At 44.2% G+C, this 22606-nt stretch overlaps 1 protein-coding gene across 1 annotated transcript in view; it reads left to right on the plus strand.

Annotated features, from left to right (window-relative positions):
* The window catches only part of lrrc75bb (leucine rich repeat containing 75Bb), a 65330-nt gene extending 49172 nt beyond the window's left edge, over positions 1-16158 (plus strand). The window contains exon 4 of the mRNA XM_029654069.2: positions 14021-16158. Within this exon, the coding sequence (XP_029509929.1) occupies positions 14021-14639 (619 nt within the window). The 3' untranslated portion in view covers positions 14640-16158. The remainder of the gene's footprint in view (positions 1-14020) is intronic.
* The last annotated feature ends 6448 nt before the right edge of the window (positions 16159-22606 follow it).

Below are 22606 nucleotides of genomic sequence, written 5' to 3' on the forward strand. Positions count from 1 at the left end.
GTTTGTCCGTGATGTGTACGCCGAGGAACTTCACTTACTACCCTCTCCACTACTGTCCCGTCGATGTGGATAAGGGGGTGCTCCCTCTGCTGTTTCCTGAAGTCCACAATCATCTCCTTTGTTTTGTTGACGTTGATTGTGAGGTTATTTTCCTGACACCACACTTCGAGGGCCCTCACCTTCTCCATGTAGGCCGTCTCGTCGTTGTTGGTAGTCAAGCCTACCACTGTAGTGTCGTCCGCAAACTTGATGATTGAGTTGGAGGGTACTATGGTATTAAATGCTGAGCTGTAGTCGATGAACAGCATTCTCACATAGGTATTCCTCTTGTCCAGATGGGTTAGAGCAGTGTGCAGTGTGGTTGCGATTGCGTCGTCTGTGGAACAAATTGGGGCGGTAAGCAAATTGGAGTGGGTCTAGGGTGTCAGGTAGGGTGGAGGTGATATGGTCCTTGACTAGTCTCTCAAAGCACTTCATGATGACGGAAGTGAGTGCTACGGGGCGGTAGTCATTTAGCTCAGTTACCTTAGCTTTCTTGGGAACAGGAACAATGGTGGCCCTCTTGAAGCATGTGGGAACAGCAGACTGGGATAAGGTTTGATTGAATATGTCCGTAAACACACCAGCAAGCTGGTCTGCACATGCTCTGAGGACAAATCAAATCAAATCAAATTGTATTTGTCACATACACATGGTTAGCAGATGTTAATGCGAGTGTAGCGAAATGCTTGTGCTTCTAGTTCCGACAATGCAGTGATAACCAACAAGTAATCTAACTAACAATTCTAAAACTACTGTCTTATACACAGTGTAAGGGGATAAAGAATATGTACATAAGGATATATGAGTGAGTGATGGTACAGAGCAGCATACAGTAGATGGTATCGAGTACAGTATATACATATGAGATGAGTATGTAGACAAAGTAAACAAAGTGGCATAGTTAAAGTGGCTAGTGATACATGTATTACATAAGGATGCAGTCGATGATGTAGAGTACAGTATATACGTATGCATATGAGATGAATAATGTAGGGTAAGTAACATTATATAAGGTAGCATTGTTTAAAGTGGCTAGTGATATATTTACATCATTTCCCATCAATTCCCATTATTAAAGTGGCTGGAGTTGGGTCAGTGTCAATGACAGTGTGTTGGCAGCAGCCACTCAATGGTGGCTGTTTAACAGTCTGATAGCCTTGAGATAGAAGCTGTTTTTCAGTCTCTCAGTCCCAGCTTTGATGCACCTGTACTGACCTCGCCTTCTGGATGATAGCGGGGTGAACAGGCAGTGGTTCGGGTGGTTGATGTCCTTGATGATTTTTATGGCCTTCCTGTAACATCGGGTGGTGTAGGTGTCCTGGAGGGCAGGTAGTTTGCCCCCGGTGATGCGTTGTGCAGACCTCACTACCCTCTGGAGAGCCTTACGGTTGAGGGCGGAGCAGTTGCCGTACCAGGCGGTGATACAGCCCGCCAGGATGCTCTCGATTGTGCATCTGTAGAAGTTTGTGAGTGCTTTTGGTGACAAGCCGAATTTCTTCAGCCTCCTGAGGTTGAAGAGGCGCTGCTGCGCCTTCTTCACGACGCTGTCAGTGTGAGTGGACCAATTCAGTTTGTCTGTGATGTGTATGCCGAGGAACTTAAAACTTGCTACCCTCTCCACTACTGTTCCATCGATGTGGATAGGGGGTGTTCCCTCTGCTGTTTCCTGAAGTCCACAATCATCTCCTTAGTTTTGTTGACGTTGAGTGTGAGGTTATTTTCCTGACACCACACTCCGAGGGCCCTCACCTCCTCCCTGTAGGCCGTCTCGTCGTTGTTGGTAATCAAGCCTACCACTGTTGTGTCGTCCGCAAACTTGATGATTGAGTTGGAGGCGTGCGTGGCCACGCAGTCGTGGGTGAACAGGGAGTACAGGAGAGGGCTCAGAACGCACCCTTGTGGGGCCCCGTGTTGAGGATCAGCGGGGAGGAGATGTTGTTGCCTACCCTCACCACCTGGGGGCGGCCCGTCAGGAAGTCCAGTACCCAGTTGCACAGGGCGGGGTCGAGACCCAGGGTCTCGAGCTTGATGACTAGCTTGGAGGGTACTATGGTGTTGAATGCCGAGCTGTAGTCGATGAACAGCATTCTCACATAGGTATTCCTCTTGTCCAGGTGGGTTAGGGCAGTGTGCAGTGTGGTTGAGATTGCATCGTCTGTGGACCTATTTGGGCGGTAAGCAAATTGGAGTGGGTCTAGGGTGTCAGGTAGGGTGGAGGTGATATGGTCCTTGACTAGTCTCTCAAAGCACTTCATGATGACGGAAGTGAGTGCTACGGGGCGGTAGTCGTTTAGCTCAGTTACCTTAGCTTTCTTGGGAACAGGAACAATGGTGGCCCTCTTGAAGCATGTGGGAACAGCAGACTGGTATAGGGATTGATTGAATATGTCCGTAAACACACCGGCCAGCTGGTCTGCGCACGGCTGGGGATGACGTCTGGGCCTGCAGTGTTAACACGTTTAAATGTTTTACTCACGTCGGCTGCAGTGAAGGAGAGCCCACAGGTTTTGGTAGCGGGCCGTGTCAGTGGCACTGTATTGTCCTCAAAGCGAGCAAAAAAGTTATTTAGTCTGTCTGGGAGCAAGACATCCTGGTCCGCGACTGGGCTGGTTTTCTTTTTGTAATCCGTGATTGACTGTAGACCCTGCCACATACCTCTTGTGTCTGAGCCATTGAATTGTGACTCTACTTTGTCTCTATACTGACACTTAGCTTGTTTGATTGCCTTGCGGAGGGAATAGCTACACTGTTTGTATTCGGTCATGTTTAAAGTCACCTTGCCCTGGTTAAAAGCAGTGGTTTGCGCTTTCAGTTTCACGCGAATGCTGCCATCAATCCACAGTTTCTGGTTTGGGAATGTTTTAAACGTTGCTGTGGGTGTAGCATCGCCGATGCACTTTCTAATGAACTCGCTCACCGAATCAGCGTATTCGTCAATGTTGTTGTTGGACGCAATGCGGAACATATCCCAATCCACGTGATCGAAGCAGTCTTGAAGCGCGGAATCAGATTGGTCGGACCAGCGTTGAACAGACCTGAGCGCAGGAGCTTCTTGTTTTAGTTTCTGTCTGTAGGCTGGAAGCAACAAAATGGAGTCGTGGTCAGCTTTTCCGAAAGGAGGGCGGGGGAGGGCCTTATATGCATCGCGGAAGTTAGAATAACAATGATCCAGGGTTTTGTAGCTCCAGATACTGAGTAAGCAACTGTCAATTATTCACTTTATTAATGATTCACTTTATACATTCAATGAAAAAAACAACCTTTGTGAACTTAGTACAGATACAGTAGATCCTATTAGGCAGGAGAGCAAGGGAAACAGCGAGTGTGGGAGAAAGGTTATTACGGTTTATAGTTCATGGCTTTGCTTTACCTTAAATTGTGTTATTGTACGTGTGTTCCTTCATGTTGTGTTCTGATCCCTCATGTTGTTGTATTGTGATGCGTGTCGTTGCACACTGAGCTGAGCTGCCACTCCAGCCTGTGTTAGGGGAACCCGGTGGCGTGCTGGTGTCAGGAGGGCCCATGAGAAGTGGCTGATTGGCGTATTAGTGGAGGGAAGGAGGCGTTGGTTGGCACTGATACAGTCTGCTCCTCCCCTCCCTCTGAGACCTCAGTGCCCTTCTCTGGGCTAATTAAAGCACCCTGGCATACACCTGTGGAGAAGCCTGGGGGGTCTCATAGAGCTGGATCATGAAGGGTTGGTGGGAGGATAGGACTCCTTCAGAGGCTGTTGGAAGAGACTTACTTAGCGGTGGGTTTAGGGGTGAAAGCCTGTGTGTGTATGTTCATATGCGTGCCCAATCGGAATGATAGCTTGGCTCAAACCAAACATGTTGCTGAATGTTAGCTTCCAAGGCCCTGTGGCGAAGTTCTAAATCACTGCATGCACATCCATTTGTGCAACGGGCCCAGCAGCAGTACTAAAATGTTGTCAAATATTTTCACTCTGAAAAGCTTCTCTGTGGTGTCTCCTTTTAAAACCACCCAGGCCTGAGAATCTGTGCCCTATCTCGCCAATAGACATGACACAGACGGAAAGAAAGAACAACATACAGAACAACGAGAGAATTTCATACCTGGTTTGGTGTTGAAAGAATAGATTAGTTAGCAGAAAGCCCTGGTTCTCAGAAGGCTCAGCCAACCTAGACCATCCATCATGTATAATACAGATACCCAGACCATCCATCATCAGACCATGTATAATACAGATACCCAGACCATCCATCATGTATAATACAGATACCCAGACCATCCATCATGTATAATACAGACCATCCATCACCCAGACAATCCATCATGTATAATACAGATAGCCAGACAATCCATCATGTATAATACAGATACCCAGACCATCCATCATGTATAATACAGATACCCAGACCATCCATCATGTATTTATACAGGTAGCCAGATACCCAGACCATCCATCATGTATAATACAGATACCCAGACCATCCATCACCAGACCATCCATGTGTTTTAATACAGTATACCCAGACCATCCATCATGTTTAATACAGATACCCAGACAATCCATCATGTTTAATACAGATACCCAGACAATCCATCATGTATAATACAGATACCCAGACAATCCATCATGTATAATACAGATACCCAGACAATCCATCATGTACAGATACCCAGACAATCCATCAGATACCCAGACAATCCATCATGTATAATACAGATACCCAGACAATCCATCATGCATAATACAGATAGCCAGACCATCCATCATGTATAATACAGATACCCAGACCATCCATCATGTATAATACAGATACCCAGACAATCCATCATGTATAATACAGATACCCAGACCATCCATCATGTATAATACAGATAGCCAGACCATCCATCATGTATAATACAGATACCCAGACCATCCATCATGTATAATACAGATACCCAGACAATCCATCATGTATAATACAGATACCCAGACCATCCATCATGTATAATACAGATAGCCAGACCATCCATCATGTATAATACAGATACCCAGACCATCCATCATGTATAATACAGATACCCAGACCATCCATCATGTATAATACAGATACCCAGACCATCCATCATGTATAATACAGATAGCCAGACCATCCATCATGTATAATACAGATACCCAGACCATCCATCATGTATAATACAGATACCCAGACCATCCATCATGTATAATACAGATACCCAGACAATCCATCGTGTATAATACAGATACCCAGACCATCCATCATGTTTAATACAGATACCCAGACCATCCATCATGTATAATGGGGCGGCAGGGTAGCCTAGTGGTTAGAGCGTTGGACTAGTAACTGGAAGGTTGCACGTTCAAAGCTGATAAGGTACAAATCTGTCGTTCTGCCCCTGAACGGGCAGTTAACCCACTGTTCCTAGGCCATCATTGAAAATAAGAATTTGTTCTTATAACTGACTTGCCTAGTTAAATAAATAATACCCATGTATAATACAGATACCCATATCCTGAACAAACAACTCAGGACCAAAGTGTTGATGAAGCAGACATTGATCCAGATGGATCCACCGGGCCTCTAGGATAGCATCCACATACGATATTTCTCAAGTGCCTTTATTTAATTGGGCTTACATGAGTCACGTGTGTCTTTGCATTGCTCTGCTGAAGTGTAACCGCCTGGAGGATTCTAATTAGTATTACCTAGTTAGACGCAGTTCCCTGAGAGACTCACATAGTGCATATTATTTATGCCTGAGCACCTTTTCGAGCATATTGCTGGAGTGACCTGCTACGCTGGCAGGTAGCCTAACAGTTAAGAGTGTTGGGCCAGTAACCAAAAGGTCACAGGTTTGAATCCCTGAGCCGACTAGGTGAAAAATCTGTCTGTGCCCTTGAACAAGGCACTTAACCCAAATTTTTCCTGTAAGTCGCTCTGGATAAGAGTGTCTGGTAAATGACTACGTGTGAGTTTCTGTAAGTCCACATCCATCACGGCAACTCCTTACATTTACCATATGAGACTGAGTCATCCCACCATTTAGAGTAGATTTGGATATTGAAGTGCACAAAAACTGGTCAGTAGGAATTAGTCTATATCCACTGAAACACTATAACTTTACTCCTAGGCTCTCTATGCTGATTTATGGGGGTAGATGAAGGGGAATGTGTATTCTATGTGGTTGGACAGATTTCAAGATTCCCTCGACATTTGCATGTATCACTCACCACCCACCCCCAGACGCTTTAGGTGTTGTGCGAAAAGTGTCTGGTAAAAGTTCACCACATTTCTTTCCAAATCAAGTTTTTAGTAGTGACAGAAATGTTCATCCCCCACTTTCCCATTTCAAGATAGGTTGCGTACCTTGAGAGAGTTAAGTCGTGCCAGGGTTTTCCCAGGGAGAAATAATTGGGAGGGACAAAGAAGGCCAACGCTTATGACCACTTACCTTCTGTCCACCAGGAGAGCAGCTACACTGAACATAGCTGTTAGCCTCAATGGGTCTAAAATGACCCTGACAGACAGTAGTAGTGTGGTAGAGATTAAAGGAGAGGATGAGAAAGGGTGAAGGTAAAGAAATAAATCAATGAGTCCGCTAAGGTCTTTACTGGAGTTGCTATCACCACAGCCAGGAAGAGTTTTAAGTGACCAGAATGAACTCAACTACTAGAGTGTAAAAGCAACACTTACACAGTACACAAATACACATGCTAACCAACATCCTGAATACAAATTTTACAGGAATGCTGATGTGCGCTGAAATAGGGAATAGGGGTTGCATGAAGAGAGCTCCTCTGGCTGAGACATGAGTTGACGTCATGCTATCTGTGCTGTCGCAGCCCGCTCTGTAAATCTCTGGATTTGTGGCGGCATGTCTTGAAATGGATGTTGCCATAACTTAGCCTGTATGATCTCAACCCAGAGCTGTTTAAACTGACACTAAATCACAGGTGATGGCCTCACCCTATTTCACTGAATGGATTGTTTGTTCAGAGCCTTTGAAGCTGATAAAGATCTGTCTTTAGTTCTGGCCTACCGTCTCAGCTTTATACACCAGTGTTTGAGGATATTTTACCGTAGACTCTACAGCCCTATTCCTCAATAGATAACATAGATTGTCATATAATGAGAATGAGTGCCCATAGACATCCATATTAAAAAGAGGATTATTTCCTATAGGAAAGAACAGCTATGAAAGGCAATCAGCCAGAGCAGCTGTTAAATGTTAACCTGTTAAATGTCATATCAAAATGTAAATTTTATCATGAGAGGTCCGTAAACAATACCAAGTAATGCTTATACTGCCAGAAAGATTGAATTGCTGAGGTGTAGTCACTTTTGAGGACAGAAGCTCAAGAACACAGTACAAATATGAAAATGTGAAAATCGTATGATTTTTTCTTTTCCTATTCAGCAAAAGCGGGGGAATAGGGCTTGAAATGATTGAAGTGCTTTCTAGTTATATTTGTTTATACTAATTGCTCAGAGAAAGACATTTGTTTCAGAAGTAATAAAAACACGGTGGGGTTCCAAATTATTGACACAAAATGTTAGTATTTGGTCCCGTATTCCTAGCACGCCATGAATACATGAATGTGGTCTCTGTTTTTGGTAATGGTGAGATGTTAGCATAAATACTTCTAGATAACAAACAGGCTTTATTTACAAACTAGTAACAATGTCTCACCGCATGGCCTTTTTCTCACTAATTTTCCATGATTTGAAAACAAAATCATCTCCGAAATAAAGTTATTTTTTAAACAAAGCGATTATTATTATTATTCATTTAGAATTATATAAAAGCCCATTGGATATTTTCACAGATTTATGATTAACCCTGTTGTAACTGCATTCAGAGGTGAAAGAAGGATCGGACCAAAGCGCAGCGTGGTAAGTGTTCATCTTTCTTTTAATGAAACTGAACACTTCAAAAACAAAACAACAAATTGAAAACCGAAACAGTTCTATCTGGTGCAGACACACAAAGACTGAAAATAACCAGCCACAAAACACAAAGGAAAACAGGCTACCTAAATATGGTTCTCAATCAGGGACAGCGATAGACAGACTCCGGAGTGGAGCCCCCGTCACCACATCGCAATGCAAAATGTGGTGCTACAGATAACCGTGCCTTCAACTATTTTAGCACTGTTTTGCGCTGCTGGTCTTGATAAATCGGTTATACTACAATTATAAAATTAGGGTGTATAAATGTTATGCTCTTAGTGCAACCTTTACTTAACTAGGCACGTCAGTTAAGAACAAATTCTTATTTACAAGGACAGCCTAGTCCTTCCCCCGCATCACGGAATTTAACCCCGGCCTCCCACATGCCCGCACAACACGGAGATTCTTTAGCTAAATAGCCAAGTACTGTAGCCTACTCCCGACTGTCACGTTATACAGCGCCATATTTTCTGATCTATCCTAATGGAAACCCAGAGGGTTAGAAACACCATAATTTGAATCAAATTAATGAAGCAAAACTTCTTTAAATCAGTCCCATATATACAAAAAAGGTTTTAAATTCTCTAGTACAGCCACTATTGAAGTGGCTGCTGCCAGCACACTGACTCAACTCCAGCCACTTTAATAATGGGAATTGATGGAAATTGATGTAAAATATATCACTAGCCACTTTAAACAATGCTACTTAATATAATGTTTACATACCCTACATCATTCATCTAATATGTATATGTATATACTGTACTCTATATCATCTACTGCATCTTTATGTAATACATGTATCACTAGCCACTTTAAACTATGCCACTTTGTTTACATACCCTGCATTACTAATCTCATATGTATATACTGTACTCGATACCATCTACTGCATCTTGCCTATGCCATTCTGTACCATCACTCATTCATATCTTTATGTACATATTCTTTATCCCTTTACACTTGTGTGTATAAGGTAGTCGTTTTGGAATTGTTAGGTTACATTACTCGTTGGTTATTACTGCATTGTCGCAACTAGAAGCACAAGCATTTCGCTACACTCGCATTAACATCTGCTAACCATGTGTATGTGACAAATAAATTGGATTTGATTTGATTTGAAGGCTATCAAATGCTTCTCAAAGATGCCCTCTGGTGGTGAAACTAGCACTAACTAGCATTAATGTTACCTGTAATTGGCACTTAAATAATGTGCCATAGAATTCTGCGGCACCATGCAAGCTGCGCCGCAGTACGATGCAACTTTTAAAGGACAAACCACTGTAGTACATCCTCCCAGTGAACTGCAGAAATGTTGGTTGTGTTTCAGATTATGTTGTGCCCAATAGAAATGAATCGTAAATAATGTATTGTGTAATTTTGTAGTCACTTTTATTGTAAATAAGAATATAATATGTTTCTAAACGCTGCTACATTAATGTGAATGCTACCATGATTATGGATAATCCTCATGCTACCATGATTATGGATAATCCTCAATGAATCGTGAATAAGGATGAGTGAGAAGAGGGTCAAAGATCATACCCCCAAGACATGCTAACATCTCACCATCTCTCGCCATTCAAATGGTTGATGACTCGATATAATTTTAGCTTTAGCACAAAGGGATTTCATCCCTCTGTGACCAAGAGAAAGTGGTCTTGTTTCAATTTGACTAAATTATTTGGTAGTTCTTAATGTTGTGAGCTCTAAATCCATCTGAGAACATTACAGTGAGATGAGACCACTTTATCTGTAATCGCTAGGCTCCTTTTCATATGCAGTATTGCAAGCGGAACTGCAAGGTTCACAGCCAGAGGAAATCGATCATTTGTCTGGCTATGCCAGAAAATGTGACGTGTCGCTCCCTATGTAAATGAGGTGTCAGATTTCACATACTGCATCTCAGCTGAAAGCGGAGAGCGGCATGAGATGATGGACAACCAGAGCTTTCACGGAGTTCACAGCAATTGATGTTGCGCCGTTCACAGAGAGCTCTGTACACAAAAATGTTGTCCGGAACCGGTTCAGAACTGCTCAAAGTCCCCTAAATAAGGGACTTAACCAGCTAATATCTTTACGAAGGGGACTCCATTCTCATTTAGGTTCCTGTGCTGCATAATCAAATCCCTCTTGCTGGAGTGGATAGATGGATATCCCTCGCTCATTTGCTGTTAAATGAGACCTAATACAGGAAAAGCTCAGTGTTCTTGAGATGCATCTAGCTTATTATGCAGACAGAATCTGGCTGCCTTTGAAGTCCTTTGTTTATGTTGTAGAAACTGCAGGTCCAAGTAAAATTATACTGCTGGCCACAGGCAAAGTGGGTACATGAAATTAGAACAATAAGACATTTGTAGTTATTTGATCTTTTCATGGTAACGGGCAGTGAGAAAGGTTGGTTGTGTCCATAAGTCTGAACCAAGCGGAGCCCTAGGCCTGTGGGTGGCATTCTGCCCACCTTGCTAGGAGGCAGTGGATTTGGATGGCGGTCTGAGACCGTCTCTGCTTCTCAGCCTCATTAAAACAATAGTACAGAGAATATTGCCCTACACCACCCACACGCCCCGTCGCAGTCGAACTGGAACAGGCTCTTTCTTTCCTTCTTTATTTATCTCTCTCTCTCACTCTTTCGCTCTCTCGCTCTTTCTCTGTACTCTCTTTTTCTCTCTTCCTATCCCCCCTTCGCTCTACTCCCCCTTCTCTCTTTCCTATCTCTTTCCGCCCACACAATGAGGAGAGAAAGCAGGCTGCTCCAGCAGGAACTGGGAAATACCCACATACTCTGAGCCCTCAAGCTGCCAAAATACAGAACACAAAACCAAAGTTTATGCATGGCTCTGTTGGCTCAGAAAGTGTAGCCTACATCTTGCAGATCTTGCACAAAGCAAAAGCCCCAGAGCCACTCTGCTGAGGAGAGCTAGGGAGAGACAGATGGGGCTCCCTGGCATTTAGAGGGGAGAGTGAAGGAGCAACCAGTCAATGCCAATGACGTTAATTACCATATAGAGGTGGTGCAGAGTACACCTTATATTTCTGTGGGGAAATCAGCTTGCCATTCTAATCCTTAGGGGTTGTTAGAGAGAAAAGGGTAGCAAGATAAAAATAGATCTTACAACATACAGAACAAAATAACCTGAAACAGCCCAGACTGGGATTGCAGAGGAAGGGAGAGCGGGATGGATGGTGATCGAGGGAAGGAGGGAAAGCGAGAGTAGGAAGTAGAGAGAGGGAGTTGAATTATAGCCCACTCGAGGAATCAATAACTTCACAAATCTGAGCTCCAGTTAACTGCTGCATGCCTTTCCCTGGCTGCTCCAGAGCAGAGAGGCTGACAGATGTGAGGACCACAGGCAGCCCATTTATGAAGCTCCTGCTCCCACACAACCTAGGAGCAGGAGGGGAGAGGAGAGGAGGTTCAAATCCCAGGCAAGCAGGACTGACTAAGAGGAGAGGGGGTTCAAACCCCAAGCAAACAGGACTGACTAAGAGGAGATGGGGTTCAAACCCCAGGCAAACAGGACTGACTAAGAGGAGAGGGGGTTCAAACCCCAGGCAAACAGGACTGTGACTAAGAGGAGAGGGGCTTCAAACCCCCAGGCAAACAGGACTGACTAAGAGGAGAGGGGGTTCAAACCCCAGGCAAACAGGACTGACTAAGAGGAGAGGGGGTTCAAACCCCAGGCAAACAGGACTGACTAAGAGGAGAGGGGCTTCAAACCCCAGGCAAACAGGACTGACTAAGAGGAGAGGGGGTTCAAACCCCAGGCAAACAGGACTGACTAAGAGGAGAGGGGCTTCAAACCCCAGGCAAAAAGGACTGACTAAGAGGAGAGGGGGTTCAAACCCCAGGCAAACAGGACTGTGACTAAGAGGAGAGGGGCTTCAAACCCCAGGCAAACAGGACTGACTAAGAGGAGAGGGGGTTCAAACCCCAGGCAAACAGGACTGACTAAGAGGAGAGGGGCTTCAAACCCCCAGGCAAACAGGACTGACTAAGAGGAGAGGGGGTTCAAACCCCAGGCAAACAGGACTGTGACTAAGAGGAGAGGGGTTCAAACCCCAGGCAAAAAGGACTGACTAAGAGGAGAGGGGGTTCAAACCCCAGGCAAACAGGACTGACTAAGAGGAGAGGGGTTCAAACCCCAGGCAAACAGGACTGACTAAGAGGAGAGGGGGTTCAAACCCCAGGCAAACAGGACTGGACTAAGAGGACTCAAACCCCAGGCAAAAAGGACTGACTAAGAGGAGAGGGGCTTCAAACCCCAGGCAAAAAGGACTGACTAAGAGGAGAGGGGGTTCAAACCCCAGGCAAACAGGACTGTGACTAAGAGGAGAGGGGCTTCAAACCCCCAGGCAAACAGGACTGACTAAGAGGAGAGGGGGTTCAAACCCCAGGCAAACAGGACTGTGACTAAGAGGAGAGGGGCTTCGAACCCCCAGGCAAACAGGACTGACTAAGAGGAGAGGGGGTTCAAACCTCAGGCAAACAGGACTGACTAAGAGGAGAGGGGGTTCAAACCCCAGGCAAACAGGACTGACTAAGAGGAGAGGGGGTTCAAACCCCAGGCAAACAGGACTGACTAAGAGGAGAGGGGGTTCAAACCCCCAGGCAAACAGGACTGTGACTAAGAGGAGAGGGGTTCAAACCCCCAGGCAAACAGGACTGGCTAAAAAGAGAGAAGGGCTAATGTATACACATTAGTGTATCCTCCCAGCGAACTACAGAAATGCTGTGTGTGTATGTAAATCTCTCTCCCACATTGTCATTGTCAATTATTTTAAAGACTTCCTCCCCCTGACTTCCTCCTACTGTAATGTCCTACTGGAGGCTAGAGAAAGGAGCTCAACCCTCTCCCCAAATCCATAACATATTCTTCCATGGCACATCTAGAGTCCTGCACTCCAGTGCCACCTCCGCACGGTACAGCTGCCTCGGAGCTTTCAAATGAATTTTTAATCAGACTATGGCAGGGAGCAGGTTTTTGTTTAGTGCTTCTATTCTGCCTAGTCTCAGAGCTAGTGAGGGATGTGATTATTCACCATGACAGTGTCAAAGGTCCAGTAGCACCACACTTGGAACTCTCCATACACTTGGAACTCTCCATATACTTGGAACTCTCCATACACTTGGAACTCTCCATACACTTGGAACTCTCCACTTGAGGGATGTGAACTGACAGTGTCTCCATACACTTGGAACTCTCCATATACTTGGAACTCTCCATACACTTGGAACTCTCCATACACTTGGAACTCTCCATACACTTGGAACTCTCCATATACTTGGAACTCTCCATACACTTGGAACTCTCCATACACTTGGAACTCTCCATACACTTGGAACTCTCCATATACTTGGAACTCTCCATACACTTTTATTTTTTATTTCACTAGTCCAGTCATTTGAAGATTGGTATGATCATTAAATGCCATATTCTTAATTTGCCATCACCACAGATCCCATCCTCTTTTAAAACAGATTGCTCTTCTACTATATGCAGAGATAGAGTTGAGTAAATCATGTTCTCGGTAGTGCCAGTTTGATGCCTCTTTGCCCTCTGACAGCTCTGTGGAAAAGGGACAGTATAGCCAATGTCAGCCGTGCCCTGTGGAAAGTGACATTTTTGTCATTTTTTGGGCTGTTCTGAAGGAAGAAGGGAGGGAGAGAGAAACACACACGAATATATGACATTCACCAAAAACACTTCTCAAAACAATTCTCCCAGTTCCCTTATAATCTGTTTTTACTGCCTGGTTGCAGTGGGACCTCTGATCCCATGTCAAGTTAAACAACATCCATAGTCCCCCATAACAGGGCTCTCTGTACATCGATAAAGACAGGATCATTAAGTTAAGATAATTAGTTTTTGCACGCTAGAGGATACCTAACTGCCAATATAGGATGCTTGGTCTCATCTTTGTTATCATGTATACTAAATGGCTATTCTGTGCTCTAGAGTCTGAGAACCAAAACAACTTGCAAACAATATTGGCTTTTCAATTCTATTCTCTGTGTAGTTTCTAACAGTCTCTGGTCTTTCCTTTCACAGTCTTAAAACCACACTGAAGAAGAAACTGACCAACGATGTGGTCAACCTGTCTGGCATCCCTCTGTCTGGCCGAGACATCCACCGGGTGGCCTTCTACCTCCGAAGTAACTGCGACTCTGTGTCGGCCGTGGACCTCAGCTTCACCGAACTGCAGGATGAGAGCCTGCGCCTGCTGCTACCCTACCTGGGCTCCATGCCCAAACTCACCACCCTGGCCATCAACGGCAACCGTCTGACGGTGGGCGTGCTGAAGGACCTGACGGAGATGGTGAAGAACCCCCTGCAGTTCCCCAGCCTGGCCTGGGTGGACCTGGGCAACAACGTGGACATCTTCACCGTGCCACAGCCTCTCCTAGTGGCCCTGCGCAGACGCTTCGGCCTCCGGAGTAGCCTGCCCACAATCTATGAGTACAGTGAGGTGCAGGCCTATAGTAGTTATACCCTGGAGACCTCTATTGAAGAACACAGCCTGTATGAAGAGGAGGAGGGGGGAAAGAGGGAGGAGGAGGAAGGAGAAGAGGATGAGGATAAGCTGGAGCTGGAGTCGTGGGGTGTTGGGGAGAAGCTTGGGGGGAAGGTTGTATCCACGAATGTGGCTCTGCACTACTGTGAGAGGTGAATGGTCAGAGCCAGCATTGTGTATTGACAAATCTTTGTACCCTACTGTACCCTCACCTTGCCCTGAGTGCTGCCTCCTGTGTCAGCATGCGTCATCATGACAGGAGAAGCTTGGGGTCACCAATTTCATAAAACACCCACTAGGAGAAAACACTGTGTTGTCTCTTTGTATGTTCCGATTGCAGAGAGCTAAAGACAGTTTCAGGAAAATGTACAGTTCTTTTGTTGGTACAGACATTGTTATCCTAGGAACTGCAGTGACGTTGTTACTGTGTCGTCCTCCAAATGTCATTATTTATGAGCAAAGGAATCTTAAACAACAGGAACAAGACAGATTAGATTTCACCTGACTGTTTTGGCTTTCTAATGTCAAGTACTTTTTTTCTTATGTATTTGAGGTACTTTCATGTAGCACATGCAGACTGGATCACACAGTGGGAGGGTTTGTTTGCATAAATATGCTGCTGTATTTTATTGCACAACACACAACATTGACTAAACGCTGATTTCAGAACAGATGGTTTTAATTCACCAGAATCCCGTTCATCAAAGAAGAGTTTTTATTTTCCAAGTAGAGCAGCCCCGATGAGGCTGTGAACCTCTGAGTGAGCCTCAGCCGGCGAGTTCTGGGTCGGGTTGCCCTGGGCTGGGAGCTGGGGAGAGGACACACAGTCTGTCTGTCTGGGAGGGTTTGGGCAGCTGATGAACTGATTGCCTCCTCTGTCAGGTCGTGTTAGTGGTGACCAGAGACAGATGCTGAGGAGATTAACCATTTTTCTCAAAGCAAAACGGAATGATCTCTCGAGTGCATCGTCCACCGTTGGTTATATGGAAGATTATATTTATGAATCGTACCATAAATAAATAAGATGTGCCCTACTTGTTCAAATGAAAGGCAAAAATATTGAGATGATGAATGAATTCGTTTTTTCTTTCCTCTGTACTGCTGTTTGCACACATAAATGGACAGAATTGTGAATATGAGGATCAGAAGAAGCATGTTACAGGTGTCCATCACCTGTTCTCTTTAGATGTTCTGTTCAGTGTTTATTTTGAGCATTATTTTGTATCTTTTTTTTAACTGACATGACTGTTTACTGCAGCTCAACAATAGTCTGCAGAGATAAAGTTTTAAATAAATTATTCATAGTGTGTTTGTGCACTCATGTGGTTGTCTATGTCTGTCTGTGTGCACAGTTGTGTGGGTGTGGATGTATGTGTTTGTGAGTGCTCTGGACATACCTGGTGTCCTCTAGAAACGGTTGTTTACTCGTTCGCACTTTAAATACATGTACAAGTCAATGCCTGTTTAGACTGGCTCTATCCAGTCACAACTCTCTAAATGAATGTCCACTAGAATGGATTGATCTTCATCCAAACCGCTAGAGTCACTATGGCTTCCAACATACTGCATTTGTCTCTGCTTCCCACCTCAGTCTACTCTACAGTAACATATTATAGAATACATGTTATGACTGTCCTTGCTTACTGTAACAAAATAAATACATGTCACAGTTCCATGCATGTGGTCATTGTTGCTGTTTGTTGTTGAACTGTATAAACTGACGTCATCTCCCACCAGGCAAGAACATAGAGCAAGAAGTTGAACACTCATATTCTGTGCATAGGGCAGTGGCGACCTCATCTTTTTTTAAATCAGGGGGGCTTGCCTGTTTTGCATGTTATTTTGGCATTAATACGTGTCACATATCAGTTTGCAAAAAATGACATTTTTTGGGGGGATCATTGAGTTAATAAAGCCACATGCAGGTGTTTCAGCCTAGCTCAGTGCTTTCTGTTGTGGTGGGGCTGGCCAGCAGAAAATAGGAGCATTGCACTATGATTGGCTCAGCATTGCACCGTGATTAGCTCAGTGTTCTGTCACTCATGGGGACACTACATTACCCCCCCCCCTCCCCTTTAGTAAGAGTAGACATAAAGAATGTGAGCCCTTTGGGTGCTGCCATAGAGTTACATTAGAAGTGCCCTTCCGAGAAGGCTCAAGGTCATGGGCCACAAATAAAATCACGTTTTATTTGTGGCCAATGACCTTGAGCCTTCTTGGAAGGGCACTTCCAACTCATCGACAGTAGCTTTGATTGGGCTGAACATCATACTTTCAAAATCTTAGCTAGCCATCATCATCATAAACCAAGTAGACAATCTCCTGGCAAATCCTTTTTAATCCTTGTCATGTGAAGATAAATAATGAAGATAAATTATAGATAAAACATATCAACCATTGGACATAAACAACAAGTTGGATATCGCAAATTCAACAATGAGTTGTTTGGAAGGAATCGGTGATAGTGGCTCACCGCAAGCATTGCAACTGGGAGGCCAGACTGGAAAAATCCGTTTTGAACAGTCATCCAACTCGCAATTGTAAACTTTTTTTTGATGACTAAACTTGCTGACAAAGGACCGCCGCACACAAGGTGAGTCCAAAAATGTCTTATATGTTGCTGCATAAATGATGTTATATGCCAGGGAGATATGGTCAGCAATATCAGCTACGTTTTTTAAAAAGGCAGTAAACGAGGCTGAATCAATTGTTTCGCTGCCAGACAAGGCTCCACTGATAGCCAGGTGTAGCGGTGGTAAAGATTCACTGTATTGTGCTGGAGAGAAAGCTCTGCTGTTGGGACAGCTTTATTTAGGCCCTAACCGTTTGTGGGCACCATTTGTGGCGTTTAAAGTGCAATTAATGTATTGTTTAATGTTGTGTTGTGTTGTGTAGTGGCTTTGCTGGCATGCATCTTCTTGAGTTTGCTCCACCAAGATTTACATACTAAAAGTGTTTCTGGTATAGAGTGACCACATTTAAAATACCCAAATGTGGGACAAAGGGATGATTTCGCGGGACAGTGTCACCTTTCATTCATCCTTTTTGGGGGCAGCAAAAAATCCCCTTTCCGCTGCACCGAAAATAATTGACAGGGGCCTATAGGCTAATCCTTTGCCTCGTGCAAAATTTGGTCGTACAGAAACGAGAGACCAAATGTTGGCTGTTATATGAACATCAATACTTGGCCATGGTACCATTTTTGGTTGTTTTCAGCAAGTGCAAAACAGTTAGGAAGGGAGACTTTGAAAACCAGATTGAGTGAGCAGAAAATATATTGACGCAACTAATGAGCATGGAGAGCCTCACAAGCAGTGGCGATTTTAGAATGTAAATATTGGTGTGGCAAACTCAACATTGAAAGAAAATGTAAATGCATGCCAGCAAAGCCACTATACAACACAACGCTAAACAATACATGAATTGCACTGTAACAATGACAAAACGTGTACCACACTGTTAGGGCCTATATAAAGCTGTCCCAACAGCAGAGCTTTCTTTTCAGTACCATGGACTGAATCCTTACCGCTGCTATACCTGGCTATCAGCGGAGCCTTGTCTGGCAGCAAAACAGTTCATTCAGCCTTATTTACTGCCTTTTAAAAAAACATAGCTGATATGGCTGACTTTCTTAAACAAATGTGGTTTCTACTGACAATTGAGATGTACAAATTATGGCATAAGGGGATGACGAGCGGCAGAATTCAGAACATGGGCCGTTCTTACAATATTTTTCCTGTACACCAAGTCAGAACTGTAGGATAAATAAAGGGGGCATATAAGCAGATAATCATAAATGCTCTTACTATATTCAATAATATTAGCCTAACAAACCATTATAACTCTGTTATTGTCGTTAAACGCTTGCGCCAACATTAGCTTAGCTTATATTATTGAGAATTTGACACTATAGAAAACTCGCTACAATGTAAAATCCAAACTCACCTCTTTTACCAAATGAATTTGATCCAAATCAACCCCACCGCAGTGCTGACCTCCTCTGTCCTGCGTTTTACCCGGTGTAGATTATTCCCTGTACTCCAGCTGACAGCGGCACTCACGGATAAAAAACTGTTTTATTGTAAATTAACAAAGATGTAAAGAACTCATTCACTCGTGCTGTATTCGACCTTTTCTGGCCTATGGTGTTGCATGTAAATGTTTATCCTTTTAAGCTTGGAAGAGAGACCCTTAAGACTTCAGCAGTCCTGTGTAGCTCATTTGTTAGAACATGGTGCTTGCATTGCCAGGGTTGTGGGTTTGATTCCCATGGGGGACCAGAGATAAAATGTCTACACTCGCTACTTTAAGTTGCACTTGATAAGAGTGTATGCTAAATGACTAAAATGTAAATGTCATTACAGACCTGGGTTCAATCCCAGGCTGTGTCACAGCTGACCGGGAGACCCATGAGGCAATGCATAGTTGTCCCATTGTGCAAAGAAACCACTACTAAAGGACTTGCTTGGACCAATAACAATGGACATTAGACCAGTGGAAATCTGTCCTTTGGTCTGATGAGTCCAAATTAGAGATTTTTGGTTCCAACGCCATGTCTTTGTGAGACGCAGAGTAGGTGAACGGATGATCTCCGCCTTTGTGGTTCCCACCGTGAAGCATGGAGGAGGAGGTGTGATGGTGTGGGGGTGTTTTGCTGGTGACACTGTCTGTGATTTATTTAGAATTCAAGGCACACTTAACCAGCATGGCTACCACAGCATTCTGCAGCAACATGCCATCCCATCTGGTTTGTGCTTAGTGGGACTATCATTTGTTTTTCGACAGGACAATGACCCAAAACACACCTCCAGGCTGTGTAAGGGCTATTTGACCAAGAAGGAAAGTGAGGAAGTGCTGCGTCAGATGACCAGGTCTCCACAATCACCCGACCACAACCCAATTGAGATTGTTTGGGATGAGTTGGACTGCAGAGTGAAAGAAAAGCAGCCAACAAGTGCTCAGCAAATGTGGGAACTCCTTCAAGAATGTTGGAAAAGCATTCCACATGAAGATAGTTGAGAGAATGCCAAGAGTGTGCAAAGCTGTCATCAAGGCAATGGGGGGCTACTTTGAAGAATCTGAAATATAAAATATATTTTGATTTGTTTAACACTTTTTTGGTTACTACATGATTTCATGTGTTATTTCATAGTTGTGATGTCTTCACTATTATTCTACAATGTAGAAAATAGTCAAAATAAAGAAAAACGCTTGAATGAGTAGGTGTGTCCAAACTTTTGACTGGTACTGTATATCTTGTCAAAAGCGGAGCGTGAAGGCAAATAGAGATATGTATATAATGACGAGAAGCTCACGGATGTCACCTGCGGGAAGACAGGCGACAAGTTTAGTTCCAAAATAAGCCCACGGAAACACATTGGGCTTATTTTGGACAGATTTTGGCGAGTGAAACCTCTCGCTTCACCTCTTCCTCTCTGCTGCAAAAGAGACAGGTTGGAATGTCTGACTGAAATACAGGACTAATCAACCTTTTTCGTAAATTAATGGTGTTTGAATGTGTTGGGACATAATTGTTTGGTCGTGGGACAAAAGGCCAAAATGCAGGACTTTCCCTCACAATGTGGTCACCCTATCTGTCCATCGAGAGAGGATATCCCTCTGTATAGTTCTATGGCTTTCCAATACATCAGCTGGATTCTCAGCCACGGTTTGTGTTCTGTGTGAATGAGCAGATTGCAACGAGATGGAGGCGAGGCCCAGTCCTATATGGACCTGCCAGTGGTAGAGTAATATCACTATAGTGCTGACTGTGACTCACTGCTCTGCTGGGTATGCAGCTTTCCCGCTTCATAGGGATAGTACCGGTATGCAGGGCCATCCATCTTCTGCTCTTATTAGGCCTGTAGAAATTCACGTTGGAGCTCAGTGTCAAATAACAGGAGACTCTGGGCCAATTTGCAGCTGACATAAAGCTCGCCAGCTTGTCCTAAAACCTGGAAATGAGTTACCTCTGGTTCGTTCGGCCGTTCCTAATTAATGGGGAAAGAATAGAGTTTTGGCATAAACAATGAAAATAAGTTCTGAGGTTAACACAGGTTTAGGAGATCTTATACGTTTTGTTCTGTGAGGTATTATCAGTCAGTTAACATAACCTTTATGAATTATGAAGTCTTTATGTGGTTTATGTGCTTTTTTAAATTACATATATTGTTAAAAATTCACAAAAAAGTGACTTTAGCTGATGAAGATTATCTCATAGTACAAAACATATAGGATCTCCTAAACCTGTGTTAACCACAGACCATATTTTTTTAGTTTATGCAAAAACCCTACAACAACTCCATTCATTTCCCCATAGGCTTTAACCAATGAACCATGGCGGAGTTAGTGCCCACAAAAATATGTCATTTTTAAAAATGTAACCTTTATTTGCAAGTCAGTTAAGAACAAATTCTTATTTACAATTACAGCCTACCCCAGATGACACTGGGCGTCACTCTATGGAACTCCTAATCACAGCCTAATGTGATTCAGCCTGGAGTCAAACCAGGGACTGTAGTGACACCTCTTGCACTGAGACACAGTGCCTTAGACTGCTGCGCCACTCGGGAGCGCAGGCATTATCAGCTCTGAGGGGTGGCCAGTCCTCTTCTGGCTGTGCCGGGTGGAGATTATAACAGAACATGGCCAAGATGTTCAAATGTTCATAGATGACCAGCAGGGTCAAATAACAATAATCACAGTGGTTGTAGAGGGTGTGACAGAGGGTGCAACAGGTCAGTACCTCAGGAGAAAATGTCAGTTGGCTTTCCATAGCCGATCATTCAGATTATCTCTACCGCTCCTGCTGTCTCTAGAGAGTTGAAAACAGCAGGTCTGGGACAGGTAGCACATCCGGTGAACAGGTCAGGGTTCCATAGCCACAGGCAGAACAGTTGAAACTGGAGCAGCAGCACGACCAGGTGGACTGGGGACAGCAAGGAGTCATCAGGCCAGGTAGTCCTGAGACATGGTCCTAGGGCTCAGGTCCTCCGAGAGAGAGAGAGAGAAAGAAAGAAAGGGAGAGAGAGAGAGAATTTGAGAGAGCATACTTAAATTCACACAGGACACCGGATAAGACAGGAAAAATACTCCAGATATAACAGACTGACCCTAGCCCCCTGACACATAAACTATTGCAGCATAAATACTTACTATTGACCCAGGCAGACTAGCGTAAAGAAAACCACATTCCTTCTAATAGCATTTTGACAAAAGCTCTGCTGCAAGTACAGTAGCTTGACACAACACACTAACCCCCTTTTTCTCCCCAATTTCCTGGTATCCAATAGCACTGTTAGTAGCTACTATCTTGTCTCATCGCTACAACTCCCGTACGGACTCGGGAGAGACGAAGGTCGAAAGTCATGCGTCCTCCGATACACAACCCAACCAAGCCAAGCCGCACTGCTTCTTAACACAGTGCGACACTGTGTACCTGGCAACCTTGGTTAGCGCGCACTGCGCCCGGCCCGCCACAGGAGTTGCTGGTGCGCGATGAGACAAGGATATCCGTACCGGCCAAGCCCTCCCTAACCCAGACGACACTAGGCCAATTGTGCGTCGCCCCACGGACCTCCCGGTCACGGCCTGTTACGACAGAGCCTGGGCATGAACAGGGTCTCTGGTGGCACAGCTGGCGCTGCAGTACAGCGCCCTTAACCACTGCGCCACCCGGGAGGCCCTTAAGGGCTCTATTTTAACAAACCTAACACAACGGTAAATCTTAGCACTGTGAGTGTGTGTCGGAATTTTTACAAATATTTTCACAACCAGAATTATGGGCACAGTAGCTGATTAATGAACAAGTTGTAGTTGTGGTGAGACTTGATCTCTCACTGGCCAATCAGAACGTGGTTCAAAGTGAAATATGTAGTTGCTTGACGTTGTGTATTTACAGTCTTTTATATTGCATTGTCATCAACTCCAATTTGAATGTTAGTCGGTAACAGCCTAGTTTGTTAAATAACCTATAGAAAGAAAATAACAAACTGTATGTAGGCACATCCCATCTTTGCTAAATATGTTTAACATGTTTGCAGTCAAAATTATAAGAAACCTAATTGCATGACTTCAATATGGATTTTTTTTTGTTAAACATAGCATTCCAACTGTTATGAGGG

Source organism: Oncorhynchus nerka, linkage group LG4 (genome assembly GCF_034236695.1).
Source record: "Oncorhynchus nerka isolate Pitt River linkage group LG4, Oner_Uvic_2.0, whole genome shotgun sequence".
In the NCBI taxonomy this organism is placed as follows: Eukaryota; Metazoa; Chordata; class Actinopteri; order Salmoniformes; family Salmonidae; genus Oncorhynchus; species Oncorhynchus nerka.